The sequence below is a fragment of the Columba livia genome, chromosome Z (genome assembly GCF_036013475.1).
Source record: "Columba livia isolate bColLiv1 breed racing homer chromosome Z, bColLiv1.pat.W.v2, whole genome shotgun sequence".
Lineage (NCBI taxonomy): Eukaryota > Metazoa > Chordata > Aves > Columbiformes > Columbidae > Columba > Columba livia.
Genome location: NC_088642.1, coordinates 49,442,396 through 49,456,878, shown reverse-complemented (window position 1 = coordinate 49,456,878; position 14,483 = coordinate 49,442,396). Strand labels below are relative to the sequence as shown.

Genomic DNA, 14,483 nt, shown 5'->3' with positions numbered 1-14,483 from the left:
CGGTTCTCAGGTATTCCAGACCACGGAGACAGAAAAGTCCAGAAAAAGAAAGACCTCTGCTTGGTTGAGAAGGATCCGGGTAGAGATCATTTAGGCAAACTGGACATCCACAAATCCATGGGCCCAATGGGATGCACCCACACACAAAGTTGCCAGTGTGGTGCATCATACAAAAATAGTGCAAACATCTCCAGTGAAATCTATGAGCTTGGAAGCTCTTAATCACCGATTTTCATTTGACTATCAGAGGCATACTCTGGCCTCAAGACTTTTTCCAATTAGGAGCATGAAAGGACAAATAAGTGTGCAAGATCAGCTTGAAAGATTTATGATGTAAAGTTCTGCTCCACTGAGCTGATCATGTTGGCATGCAGTTTTATTAAATAGCACACAAAAATAAAAGCTGTGTCTAAGATAGCCTGGCAGTATTTCTAAATCCCTAGCTGCAGAGCATTTATCCATTGGTACTGAATGCCAGTACTACCTACCAGACACTTCAAGAGTGTCATTCTTTCCTTAAGAGATTCCAAAATTTCACCAGTTGAGTGGTTTGATGCTACGAGCCACTGCTCAGGGTAATAATTTCATGGACACTCATGCATCTGCAGGTCAACATAACTAGGGTCAACAGCCTAACTAGCATACAAAGCGAACACACTGATTATCCTCCCACTGTCACAAAATCATGTCAGGATTAAACCCAGCGACTGATTAATAGCACAAAATGACCACTGGGTTTGAAGCCCGCAGCAAGGCTCGTGTGCCCCAGCTGCAACTGCAGGTGGTGGCCCGTCAGGCAGACAGGACCTCAGAGGTCCTCACCCCCAGGTGCACCAACATGACTGCTCCCACGATACACCTAGCATGCAAAACCCTGAGAGATTTGGGACAGCAGAAACCAATTAGTTACACAATTATGAGCCTCACTGCTAGACAAAACTGTTCTCTCTGTTTCTAGGTCTATTTCCTCAGAAAGATGCAGGGCTTCCCTGCTAAACCCACTAGAATTTTTCTTCATGGATTTGCAATGGCCACAAGGGGTCAGGATTTTTACATGACTCCTAATATGAAGAGAGGTACCTTAAAAACCATACAGCTTTCTCCTTCTGTGCATGAAATCCACATGAAGACCTGCAAACCTGAGCCCCCCAACACCACCTTCCACACATCTACACACCTTCAGAAGCTCGTCACCTACCAAACCCACTGAAATGCAGCAGCCAATAGGCAATATTACTGCAGTGTGAGGAGTTAGATGCAGCCCTTGGCTCCACGCACAGTGACGTCTTCTTTCACCATGACACAAGTTACAAGGGGGTACTAAAACGTTTTGTGGAAATGCAAAATGAGATGAGTGCTGTCTAGTGCTTACTTTTTTGGATGAAAGCAAGAGAGTTTGGACTGGCTCAAAGTTTGGGAAAAGCTGTGTTTCTTCAATAATATGCATTCCATTTTCATAGCTGATAGCTTTGTGCAAGGCTCCTCGATCTGGAACAAAGCAATATATTAAATAAGATCCTTAAAATAAAACGGCATGGAAAAATATTGCACTATTGATATAAACTATCTCACTAATCTGCTTGCTGTTTAGCTGAAGACATCACACAACTCTGTGTCAATGGCAACCATTAAACCCACTATCATGAGGAACCCTGAACAAGAAATAACATTTTCAGACAAAGAACAATGACTGAGAGATTATCTCTCATTTGTGTTTTTGCTGTACCCATGCAGTTTCGTGGTTCTTTTCCTGCAATACTTTTTCAAAGCATGTAAGATTCTCCACTTATCATGGTCCCTTAATTTTTAAAAACGTTAGCTGGTGTAAAAGCATTGTAAATATGTAGATGTCCGAAATTTCTCTTAGGACACACTTCAGCCTGAAGAATCAGAGTATCACTTAAAAAAGGTTTGCAGAACTCACCTGTACTGATGAACATAACATCATATATGGTGCCATTGAGTGCTCTGACTCTGTCTACCACAATCTGGGTATACTTCACATCTCGTTTTACTAGTCGAGGTCTGTCTCCCATTGGAGTCACTGAGTCATCCATTAGAGGATGATCTTTAACAAACTGCAATGTTTTGTCTGGTAAATTCAGAGAACTCATGTAGTTCGATGCTCTGGCTTCATTGTTTATACACTGGGAAGGGGGACAAACCAAAAGAAGACAACCAATTTATATCATTTACTTGTATGAAACAGAGACAATTAACAGCAGCTACATGCTTTTTTTTCCCCTGCATTTTTCTGGCCAGGAAGGACATCTTTACATTACACATTCATTCTACCAAAAAAAGGTTCTCAAGTCTTGTAGCACTTTGGCTTCTGCAATGTACTAATCCCTTTACTTCAGAGTACATTCTTCCTTGAACCCGAAATACATTCTAGGAAAATATTCTTTCTGGACTCTCCTGCTTAGCTACTTTTAACTGTCACCTCATTCAGCAGTAGCAACAAGGTGACTGCAGGGAACATGAGAAAGAAAGAAAAGTGTGAAAAACATTTAGTACTATGAACATTTCGGCTTGCAGAGCCATGCACTGCATTGGATAAACATGCTGAACCTACTGACATGTGCAACGATTGCTATGCTTCTGTTCATCTGAACTAAAAAGCATTTGATGTTGTTCAGTGTATACTGACATCTATTTCAGCACTAAAAAACTAGTGACGAAATAATGAAAATACAAAATCAGCAAATAATTCAATTACAAATTTTAAAATCCCACTTTTATTCTGGGATACAAAGTTCAGAATAAATCACTTAAGTGTTTTTCTACAAAATCGTTAAAACAGAAAGTATCCAGCTCAGGACAAACTAAAATTAAGCTTTAGTAGGTTATCTAGTATTTTCTAGTTTATGTACTCCTAAGCACTCAAAAAGATGACTAGTAATCAGATCCAAGATTACAGAAACTTACCGCACCGGGTCGAGGATTAGGAATTTCCCCATTGTATCGTACCCATTTTGTATGAGACTGTTCAACTGTGGCACTCTGCATATATTTTCCTTTTGAGAAAACCTCTTCTACAGTAGACAGGTTGTATGCACACACTGCTGACAGTCCCACGTTATTCCTAAAAGTTCAGGAAGGAAAAAACAAACAAACAAACAAACCCAGGAGTAATTATTACTTGTTGAGGTAACAAACTGAGATTAAAAGTATCCAGATAAAGGCTATACCAAACTTACAGCTGTGGGGTGAAGACTCCATATATCACTGGTTCCTTCAAAGTTGGAGACTTGAGAATAAAAACATCATTGATAATATTGAAAATCAAATTCTTATCAGGGATGGTACAGATCAATCTGGCCTTGAGAAAGGAAGTCCATTTTTTCTGCAAGGTCCTTAATCCTCCTTGGTCCCTCTTTTGATATTAGAAAAATAAAAAGTTGTTTGTGAGGAGAATTAGCAGCATTTAAAAACCACTACTATATAGCATGAAATTACTGAACCCTGTTATTTTCTAACATTTCGTCTACAGCAACACCAATAATTATTAACACATTCACAAACAGAAAAGTAAGGAAGCCACAGGAAAATAAGCAATTTCATTAGAAGAAATGCAGCAATGGCCTACTTGCAAGCAGTTGCCACCTTTATTAAAGGTTCACAGTACCATGGCTTAAAGAAGTTAAGATACCTTGACTAGGAACGTTTCAAAATATTTAGTACTCAAGCTATAGCTCTTATTTCTCTTCAAGACGCAAGCATATTTGAACGTTGTTAATATTACCAATGCTGTTATGCAAAATATTAAAGGGAATCTGCAGAATTTTTTTAAACAATTAAGTATAAATGCTCATATATTTGCAGCCTGCCACTGATTCCTATTTCAAACAAACAGCAGTGAGAAGGCTCTCATACTCTGCGATACTTCCCTTCTAAAGCGTGCACAAGCTGTCAGTGGGCAGAGTGCCATAATAATAATAAGCACCATGTAAACCTGCCTCCAACTGCTTGTTTAACAGAAATCTCAAGGGCACTAACTTGTTATTGATGTTTTGACTCCCGTGTTTAAATATAAAACAGTAAAGTCAAAATAAAATATTTCAACCCCATCAAAATGAAACAGCTAGATAAATTTCCTGCTGGAAACAAACAACAACAGAAAAACCAACCCTGAGGAAATTGATACATTCCACTGAAAAGGTTTTTGCTAAATCAACATTTCCTACTGGAAAAAAACCTCCTTCATCAGCAAGACTTTTAACCAATGCTCCTGAGTATGTGCACAAACCAGCCTAACACACTGAGGCCTGAACACAGCAAGCGTGACAGAATCAGGCTCCTGGTGACCATTTTCTTCCTTGAGGCTCTGGCATCTCTAACAGCTTCATGGAAGCCCCATCTGCTGCACCACCATCAAATGCTGTTCTGCTGTGGACACAGCTACAGTTCAGCTTGTATACAGCTCCTCCAAAGTAATCTGACAGACACCCTATCTGCTCAGTTCCAACCAAAGTCAGTTCTTCTCAAGGAGCTGAACTTAAATTTATTTATATATATATATATATATATATATATATATATATATAAAGGAAAGCCAGAGGAGACACTTTTTCTGTTGCTGTGTTTTGTGGTGGTTGGTGCTTTCCCCCCAGGGGTGGGCAGGACACCTAGATATAATGATATTTCACCACTGTGAAAAATTAAATCCAGTATTTTTTCCCGAAGTAACAATTAGGCTTTCCCAGTTCTGAAGAATTTATTGAAATTGCTGATTCACTAAGATTTACCAAGTTTGACCACTTCCATTTAACTGGCAATAAGCCCACAATAAATGTTTTTTTAACACACACACACACACAAAATTCCAGTTGGATTAGTAAAAGTAAATTGAAATATGTCCCACCTTGCACACTCTAGCTATTCTTGGAATCATCAGTTTTCCAACAAATTCATACTCCACAGACACTTCAGTGAAAAAGAAGTATATCTTGTCATCTTCTCCATCTGTGCTGTTTTGATCTGCTCTTATCACATCAGCAAAAACAAAATTGGGCTCTACAGATACAAAAAGAAGAATTTTATATTATATATGACTACTAACTTGATTTCTTCTAAGTGCCCCAGGAGTCCTCTTTCACCCAAACTTCACACTGCATTTATCTGCTCTCCAGTCACTGACCTGCCTACACAGCTCACTGTACACAGTATGAACAGCATTTCTAAAAAGATAGAAATAGAGGAAAAAACCAAAACCACAAACCCTATGCAAAAGCACTAAGATATCTGAGACATCTCCATAGTCTGATATCTCGTTATTTCAACATCCTTCACACTCAAGTGTAGCTTTCTGATGGGCCTGGAGATGTACCCTCCCTTGCCTGCCTCTCCTCTATTTCAGCTATTAGCTGAAACACTAAAAATGACAGTATCATTACAACATGTACTACAAAACTCAGTATCATGTAGTTTTTGGACATAATGCTCACTTTGGAATATGCTCACTTTGATATTTTGGTCCTTTTCAGCAGAAAGCAACAGACATCTGAGCATTCACAGAACCTGAATTTTGAAATTCAGGAACTGAAACAATCAGGAACCATGATGAGCTCAATCTGAAAACCAAAACTATACGATATCATAACCATGCTGCTTTATTGCAAGGATGAACACGTATATATAAGATAAACTGTAGCCCGTTAGCACCAAGTTGAAGTCTGTATATCTTAATGTTTACATCCTCAATGCTGATAAAAATCCTGAAGTTTCAAAATAAAATCTCTTGATAGCACACAGGAGGGCACACACTCACATGTCAGCGTATGCCAGTATAAGAAAATCAATTCTCTTTGCGATACTAAGACAACTGCCCCTTATCCCAGGTAAGATACTTAAAGCCTTTGTCTGTGTGATGTTGAAGAAGAAAAAATAATTTGTTTGGGTCAGTTCTCACGCCCACTTACCATTAAGCCAAGGTATTGCATACTCTGTTCTCAGAGGACTCTGATGAGAGTGCCGTGAAATGATAGGTTCACTTCCCAAGAAATTGTAAGAAGTCCCGGAATAAAGCTCCTCATCTTTAACACAAAAACAAATATTTCAGACTTTTTTTATGCATTGGATAACAAGAAGGGTACATAAATATTTCAGGAGACTATGTAAACTTAAGCTTCCCACAAGAAATTATAAACACTGATTTCCTCTACATTGCCCCACACACATCTTCTATATTTACATTTCTGCTGACCGTTCTCAAAGCTAACACTTCCATGCTCAGGTTTATTATTGCTGTAACACAAGCAACTGGCAAAAGTCACCATTGTTTTTGTGGCACTTCAACACTTAACATGTAAACCTACAGTTCACATACAATCATTCAAATTTATTTCAGAAATGCCACAAGAGTTTTGGAAGTAATTACTTTACTGTCTATGTCACCATTACTGAAACTCCATTTTTAAAAATATATGCAACATTGAAGGAGTGTGTTCTTTTCTTCCTCATTTCCTCTTTCATGTTACTTGGAGCTTCTCTTTTCTGATCTTGTGACGCCAGGGTACAGATGTGAACTCTGGTTTCACCGAATCAAGACGCAGTGGAGTCCAATCATGCAGTAATATACTTACCATAAACCTCTCGCATCCCTATTCTATCTCATGGATATGTCTTCAGGACAGCTAAAAAAAAAAATCTACTTGCAAATTTACTGAAATGACAGTAAGTACGTTTAGACAACCTGGACTAAATACGTTACAGACCTGAAAACACAATTTAAAAAATACAATTTAAAAAATTGTATTTTCAAAGTTGCTTCCAAAACAACATAGTTTTAAGTTCTTCTAAAGCTGACTATGTAAGTATTTTAATATCTACCTATATACATAGTAAAGATGTAAAAATACGGATGCAATCTACTATTTCGATATTGAAAGACTGGAGAATGACAGCAGGAGAACATTTTTATACGTAACAATGAGATATGCAAAGTCTGAACTTACCAACCATAACTGATGTGTAGCTTTGAGCAGGATCAAATGGACATCTGCCCTTACCATCTTCATTTTTACCTCCAAGCTCAAATGAAATTAAATTCTGCAAAAAATTAAGTTGAAAACCACAAAACAACTGTTAGCACTTTTTCTTTCAGCCACTTGACCTGTGCAAAGGTAACTGAAAAACCAACATTAAATAATGGGCTACACATCATCAACTTCCAGCATCGAAGGCATTTTTAGTAAGATTATAAAAGGCATATGTGTTTTCAGAAAATCTTGTCGACTTCAGCAGACAGAGAGGAAATCTGATCCTATGATTTGTAAAAGTAGGAGGAGAAGAGAACAGAAAACAAAAAGTCAAATCCAGACAGACCTCAAGAAAGAGCATCCAAAACGCCAGGCAGAAGGAAAGGCAGAGAAGTTGACTGACCTATGGAAAGAGCTGACAATTACTGAAAAATTGAGCGTTTTAGAAATTCAGAAGGCTTTCTTAAGTCGATTTTAGTAGTTTTTGAGATTATGTCAAATTTGTGAGGTGAGGCATAATACAACTACATTTTTTGAAGCCACAGAGTACTTTGGCTGCTACTTTATAAATCCCTTAAAAAACATGGGAGCGAGGATCAGGAAGAACTGCAGCCACAGCACTGGGGAAGTGACTGGTTATACTGTGCAATGAAGACATTGGAGGCCAAGGGCAATGACTTCTGGCAATGTTCCAGAGGAGATGGCAGGCAGCCTTGCAGGCGGGGGAGACAAAGAAGAACAATTACAAGATTTCTCCATTTTAGAATTGTTAAGAGCCAATATAAGGAGAACGATACAAGAGTCGGCAGTGAGAAAAGGGAGTTCTGATTTTGTGCCAAGACCTCACTCTGAAGCACTCCGCACTATGAAACTATGGCACATCCAGGAGCAGAGACAAGACAAACAGAAATGGGAATGTGAGAAATTTCAGGAAGATTCAGCAATGAAGGAAAATTGCAAAGAATGTCATTTCAATTTTAGAAATTGCTTTTTATGCAAACACACAATACACAAACAATTATGAAAGCTAAGAAGTAAATCCACAATTAAACAAGATGAATCAATAATTCAGTAAGCGCTTTGAAAAAGAAACAACGTGGTTTATTTCCATACTCCATCGTTACTGTGGGATAGTGTAATAAATGCTCCAATCACTACAACCAGCACTGAAATTTCAGGAGTCTTTGGGAACGGAGACTAACTCATTGTTTAAATGAGCTGCTCTTAAGCTGTAGTTGCTATTGAGTCGAAATGTATGTACATTCTTACCAGGTAATCACATGTTGGCTGAAATGCATGAGTTCCACACACATAGAGGAAAGTATCATTCAGCTGTTGCAAGACACGCACATAATTACGACACTCCGTCTGTAGTAGAGGATGAGAAAAGGACCAGTCTCATAAACCACAATTTTCACATTCCAAGATAAACAAAGTTGTGCTATCAGTTTGCCTGTTGCTGCTACTTATGCCACACCACACCACTGAGGCTGGGGGACACAATCACCATTGGGACACCACGGCCCCACCATCTCCAGGAGCTCTAGTCCTGCAGCAGCTGGTTTCCTACAGCCAGTAGTGTGCAGCTGCCTCAGAATACCTATCAGGGTGGCAAGACCAAATACCATACAGTCAGCAGAGCGCATCCTAAGCTGTTCCACAAAAGCATAAACTCCAAAGACACATCCAATCCATGGGAACAACTAGTTAGAAATGGATTAAGTTTTAGACTTTGCCATCCCTTGTAAACCTAAATGAAACAGTAAGTGATAGCCTCTATTCAGAGAGTAAAGACAGTTAAGTGTTGAGAGTTGTTGTTTTACCACTAAATTAGCTACATAGCTGTGTCACTTCTGTCTTTTTTTGTTTGTTTGTTCTGTTTTGTTTTTCAGTCGTTGATACTAACTGCTCTTTCATCCAAGGAAGCTTCTTAATTCCTTTGGCTTTGAAATGGAACAAGGAATTTGAGCAAAGCCTTCATAGAGAATATGACAAAGTTTCAGAATAACAATCAGGAAAAACATCTCCCAACATCCACTGCGAGAGAGGGAAAAAAAATCAGTATCAACATGACCTCTTAATTCTTGCTGGTACACAGCCAGATGCCACCACTGTCCTGCAGTTCCATAAACTACTTAACCAACTATACACACTGTCCTTACTCTTCATTCTTATGAGCCAAAGCAGGTATTTCTGTGACTGCATGATGAGTTCTGCATGGCAGAAAACTAGGGCAGGAGAGGGGAAGAACAAAACCAGCTTTCTGTCAAATTAAGTCCTTGAACAGCTGCACAAATGTGTTTTGCTGGTAGTAAACAGCAAAGGGGTGGTGAGTGGAGGAGAGGACTGACCATTTAATATTTAATGTAAGAAACAGCAGTAGTGGCTTAACACCTTGACACTTTCGAAATTTTTGCAGTATGCAACACATCACTGCTACAACATAAAAGTTATTAGTAAAAGCTTTGAGCATGGTGAGGAAAAAGCACGGCTGGTGCCAAGGGTGACTTGCTAAACTGGAGGCAGGGAAACAAAGAAATTTGGAGCTCTGGCAAAGTACCTATTTGTGGGGTCTAACATCTCTTCTATCTGACACCAATAATGACTGCAGAGGACTAATGGAAATGCACACAGCACCTGTTAAACTGCATTCCATGAGAGAAATTAACGTGTCTCACGTTCATCGTGGCTGTATGTGAATATTATCACTAGTAACCTCAATTTAACCTGAAGAACACTCTGAGTGCATCCTGAGGAGGCGAGACAAGGAGAAAATGGCCCCTAAATACCGGCGAGGCAAGGAGGAAATGGCCCTTAAATACCCATCACAACTGCTGTTAGCCTGAAGTATTGATGATTGTCAGCTGAAGGAAAAGGAAAGGCAGAGAGCTGAAAAAAGGGAGAGCCCCCATTCCCACCTCGAGGTGCCCCACAAACGCAAGATGTCTATCAGCCCTGGATGCAACACCCGGACTTCCCTGTGAACAAAAGAGCTTGCAGGTTCGGGGGTGCAGATGTCAAACCCCTGCAAGTGCAGAGTAGGATCCCTTTTTGTATTCACAGGGCTTGCAGAGTTCCAAATTCAAACCTGTGCTAAAAGCCTGACCACTGGTCTTGCCCAGCAACCCTCACTTTACCGTATCACTGAACTAAGTGGTGCGACAGAAGGGGAAAGGTACAACCATGCACAGTCGACCACCTTAAGCACACCACAATTAGGATACATGCTGGTCAGTGAAAAATACAGTGGTGGTACAGCACTGGCCTAATAAATGAACCTGATGCCCTAAAAGCAAAGCAAACAAAGTTATCAGCCGTTTTGTAAAATCAAATACTGGGAAGGAACCATTGCAATAACAAAACACAGCAGTTGGTATCACTTCCTTCAGTAAAAGTAATACTGATTTATCATTTTTAACGGAAAAAAACTTGTAACATTGAGCACATCAGGGTGTGTTCAGATTTTCGAACATCCAAATAATACTCACCAGCAAAAAAAATGAACTAAGAATTAAAAATAATAAGATTAAGCATGCTGAAGTTTCTAAAGCTCAAGTTAATTAAGAATTCAGGTGATTATTTGAAAAATTTAATTTCAAACAGTTGGAGCCTTTCTTCTTTTAACATCACTCCTCTTGAAGTGAAACATACAACACCGTTCTCAAAGTTCAACGAACATACATACCTGTTCTGATTTGCCCTTCACTGCACATTTAGTCCTTTTATCTTCTGTGACCTCCCAGTGTAACTAAGTTAAAAAACAAAGCAACAAAGAGCCACATTCAAAGCACTTTAATAGCACGGCGATGTCTAAAAATCTCGCAATGACACACACAAGTAGGCAATCCTAAAACTACCTAGAGCATATGCCAGCCATTTTGCAAGTAGTTTTCAAAAGTTTAAAACCATTCTTTCCTGGGGAAGTGGCAGTTCCATGTGCCTTAGGCAGGGCTAAACATCTGCTGTTATCTTTTGGGTTTACCATGATGTTTCCCCCTTCAATTGCTAACGAAGCTTCCATTACCATATACATTAGGGAAATGCAACTGTAACTGGTTTAAGTGCTTCTCAATTTTAAGTAGTTCTCAATTTCATTCACACTTGAAAGAAAAACACTTGGGGAGGTAGAGGGAGAAGAAAATAAATAAATAAATAAATAGTCGCCACCACAGAACCACCACATCAAAGAAAACTTACCTACCAATTTATAGTATATGGACATACCACCTGAAGTGCAGTGTTATTCATACAAGGAAATTAAGTCAAATTTGGGGTATGATTTTTAGATGGAGGATGATAATGTACTAAAATGCATACCTCGTGCTGCTTTTCAGCAATATTCACTGCATTCAAGGCAAAGATCACTTCTCTGGCTCCTACATACAGGACGTCTTTGTCTCCACTTAAGAGCAAGGTTGAATAGTTCGACACTTCTGGTTCATGAAAATGTATTAGCTGGACCTCTGTTGAAATTAAAGAAAAATAGCACCATGTGAAGAAACACAATCACTTAGGGTCAGGTTTACGGGTCTTTTTTCTAACTTGTCTAAGAGCTGTTGGATATCCTGAAAACAGGAAAGGTTAGTTCAGACAAGCCATGTAACAGACAACAGACCTCTCAGGAGCTTGGTTCAGCAGAAGCAGCAGCTTCCATCATCAACATCAAAATCACTGGTCCCCACTGTATGATTCAAACGCTTAAATATCTCCTCTTGTAGTGACACCTGTAACTCATATCTTCCTTCATTTTTTTTCCTACATGTTAATTCCATTTTTTCTAATTTTCCATTTTACATGTCCATCATCAGTCAGGTCCATCCTCACCTTTTCCCTTCCACGTACATACCTACTGGAATCAGTTCAATCACCATGTCCCTTTAAAACCACCTCAAATAAATCTCACAAAAAACCCTGCACCTTAAAGGACAACACCTTAGTATATTACTATAGCAGAAGGGAGATACAGAAGCTGAAAAGGAACCATTTACAGAGAGTCAATACGCTGATTTTGAAACAGAGAACACAGATGAAATGCACAAAACAGAAAGAAATAACATGAGGGAAAACCGAGATGAAAAGGAAGCGGAGAGAAAGAGGGAGAAACAGGGAAAACACCAGTGGAATGAGGAAGCATGCAGACTGGAACAGAATGGCTTGGAGAAAGATGACACAAAATGACTAATATGCAAGAAAATGTCTTCTGCATGTACAATCATAATGGAAAAAAGACTGAAAGGCTGGGAGACCATATTTTGTGCAAGAGACTACCAGAAGATTAATTAAGCATGGCTTTTTACCATACAGGCAGCAATGTATTATTGCTCCAAATTCTAATATTAGAAATTGCACATTTTTAACTACAATATTGCAGAAACATTCATTTTAAACTAGATTCTCTAGCATGTGATTTTAAAGTCCTTTACTTGGCAAGAAAGTTTTCCCCAAATAGATGAACCAGTTCATAGAACTCTGCAAGTTAATTCCTCTGCTGGACTAAATTTCCCCTTCCTACTCAACGTAGGGTTCCATATTTAAATGCAACAATCTTTAGCAAAAAAAAAAAAAAAAAAAAAAAAAAGACGACAGGAAGAAAGAGCAATAATTAAAATAACTTCCATTTATTTTGAGTAATTTGCATGTGGGTCTGCAGGGTATTACCATTATACCATTAAACAGGAACTTGCCACATTTTAACTATTACACAAGATAGGAGCATCAAGGAGAATAAGCCGGAACTACAAGCCTTGCCTAGACCATTCTTCTGAAAAGTTACATGAGCAACCCACTAATTGCTGTATCAATAAACAGGAAAAACACTTACTACAGTTATCTCTAATCAGCTTATTGTTACTGTATTCTTCATCTGTCTTTTCCTCCGCTATGACTGATCTGATCCCTATTACTTCTCTTTGTGCCACATTTGCTGACTCTAATTGTATTGGGGGCTTATGAGTATTTGCTCCACAAGGCAAGTGGTGTTCTGTGAAAAAGACTGTTTCAAATCTAGGTACCATATAATGCTGTCAGAAGAGGAATAAATGCTTGTATTTCCTCCACCTCATTATTTACTTAGTGCCCACTATGGCTTAGTGTCCAAAATACATCTCAGTCTGAGAAAGTATAAAAAAAAGATTGTTAACTGGAGAGGTGCATTTTAATATTTTGATTTTATTAAAGCAAAATACATGTATTGGGTTATTCTATTGAAGGAAGCTTCAGCTACAAGATCCTTCAGCTGAGAAAGCCCAATTCAAAATTCCTCCTTTAAAAAGCTATCTTTTCACAAGTGCTTGAAGGACCTGAAATCAGTTAACCCAGTGCCTGAGTCAGTTTTGAATATTCTCTTCCCAAGAACTCCATAAACTGAGCAAAGCCAGCAACACTTGACGAAGCTTGCAGCAAGCAGGCTGGAAGAACACACAGCACCAATGCATTTTAGATCCCACAGAAACACAGATGTGGCGATGTCCCATAGTGCACTATTGAAGTTTCTCTCTTACCTCTGTGTTCCCAAGTGATCCTTGGTACTGGACCAAATGCTACTGCTACTTCCAGTAACAAAGCCCAAACTGCACAAAAAGCCCACAGAGGCATCTTCAGCATCCTTGCTCTTCAGGGCTCCTGGGGTAATCGCAGCAAGTAGTGTTTCTTAAGCAGGAGAAATGCAAATCCCAGGGAGCGTATTAGAGACCAGGCATTTCAGGCCTCCACAGCAGTGCAACAAGGCAGGCTGGAACAACTGCGCAAGTACACGCTTTTCAGCAGGTCACTTCTTCAAGAGAACGCACATTTTCCAGGATGCTGCACACAGGAACTGCCCACACTCTCCACAAGCTGTAGAGTTGCTTAGAAGCACAACTGAGCACATTCTTCTGTTTTGTTGCAGAAATAAATGATGCTGTGGAGAGAGGAGGGGAGCAAATAGTAGAAGAGAAAGCAAACCGAGTACTGCCACAAATAGCACATTGTATGAGCTGATCTTGCAACACTTCCACAGCTGTTTGCATAGCTTAATTGGATAAAGAGTACATTAATTGGTGAAAATACGATTCTTAAAAACAAGCCACACATTAAATATCAAATAGGCAATAACTGAAAGCAATAATTTCAATTTAGAATGCCAAGTATAAATATTTTGAACTGTCACTTATGTTTAATGCACAAAATTTGAATTAAGTTTACAAGTGAGTCAAAGAAAATACCTCCTCTCTGATAAATGATAAACCAAGATAACAAAAATCACTATGGCTAAGTTCAGAGAGCAAAGGACATGAGAAGAGCAGCATTAATCTTAAGCAGCGGTTATACAAACCTGCTGCACCTCCCATCCTCGGGATCTTACAAACAGAAGTGTCATTTGAAGCCAAGCGTTTTCATGCTACTAATGCACTCATGGTGTGCAGACTTAGAAAGAAATACAGCTATGAAAACAAAGAGCTAATGCACTGCATGCAAAAATAAAGGGAGAAAATGCTTAAATCCTGAAACTGCTAGTCCTATGAA

General features: G+C 39.0%; 1 protein-coding gene across 13 annotated transcripts in view; it reads right to left on the bottom strand.

Moving 5' to 3' along the window:
- Positions 1–14,483, bottom strand: part of SEMA4D (semaphorin 4D) — a 97,380-nt gene that overhangs the window by 22,160 nt on the left and 60,737 nt on the right. For all 13 annotated transcript variants that reach the window (XR_010468914.1, XM_065045771.1, XM_065045769.1 and 10 more), the window contains 11 exons: positions 13,481–13,878; positions 11,298–11,443; positions 10,666–10,728; positions 8,250–8,348; positions 6,957–7,050; positions 5,922–6,035; positions 4,865–5,016; positions 3,201–3,376; positions 2,929–3,085; positions 1,925–2,147; positions 1,373–1,488 (listed from right to left, as the gene is read on the bottom strand). Coding sequence is in view for 12 of the 13 variants with exons in the window: in XM_065045771.1 (XP_064901843.1) it covers positions 1,373–1,488; positions 1,925–2,147; positions 2,929–3,085; positions 3,201–3,376; positions 4,865–5,016; positions 5,922–6,035; positions 6,957–7,050; positions 8,250–8,348; positions 10,666–10,728; positions 11,298–11,443; positions 13,481–13,583 (1,443 nt within the window). In the remaining variant the exon portion in view is untranslated. The remainder of the gene's footprint in view (positions 1–1,372; positions 1,489–1,924; positions 2,148–2,928; positions 3,086–3,200; positions 3,377–4,864; positions 5,017–5,921; positions 6,036–6,956; positions 7,051–8,249; positions 8,349–10,665; positions 10,729–11,297; positions 11,444–13,480; positions 13,879–14,483) is intronic.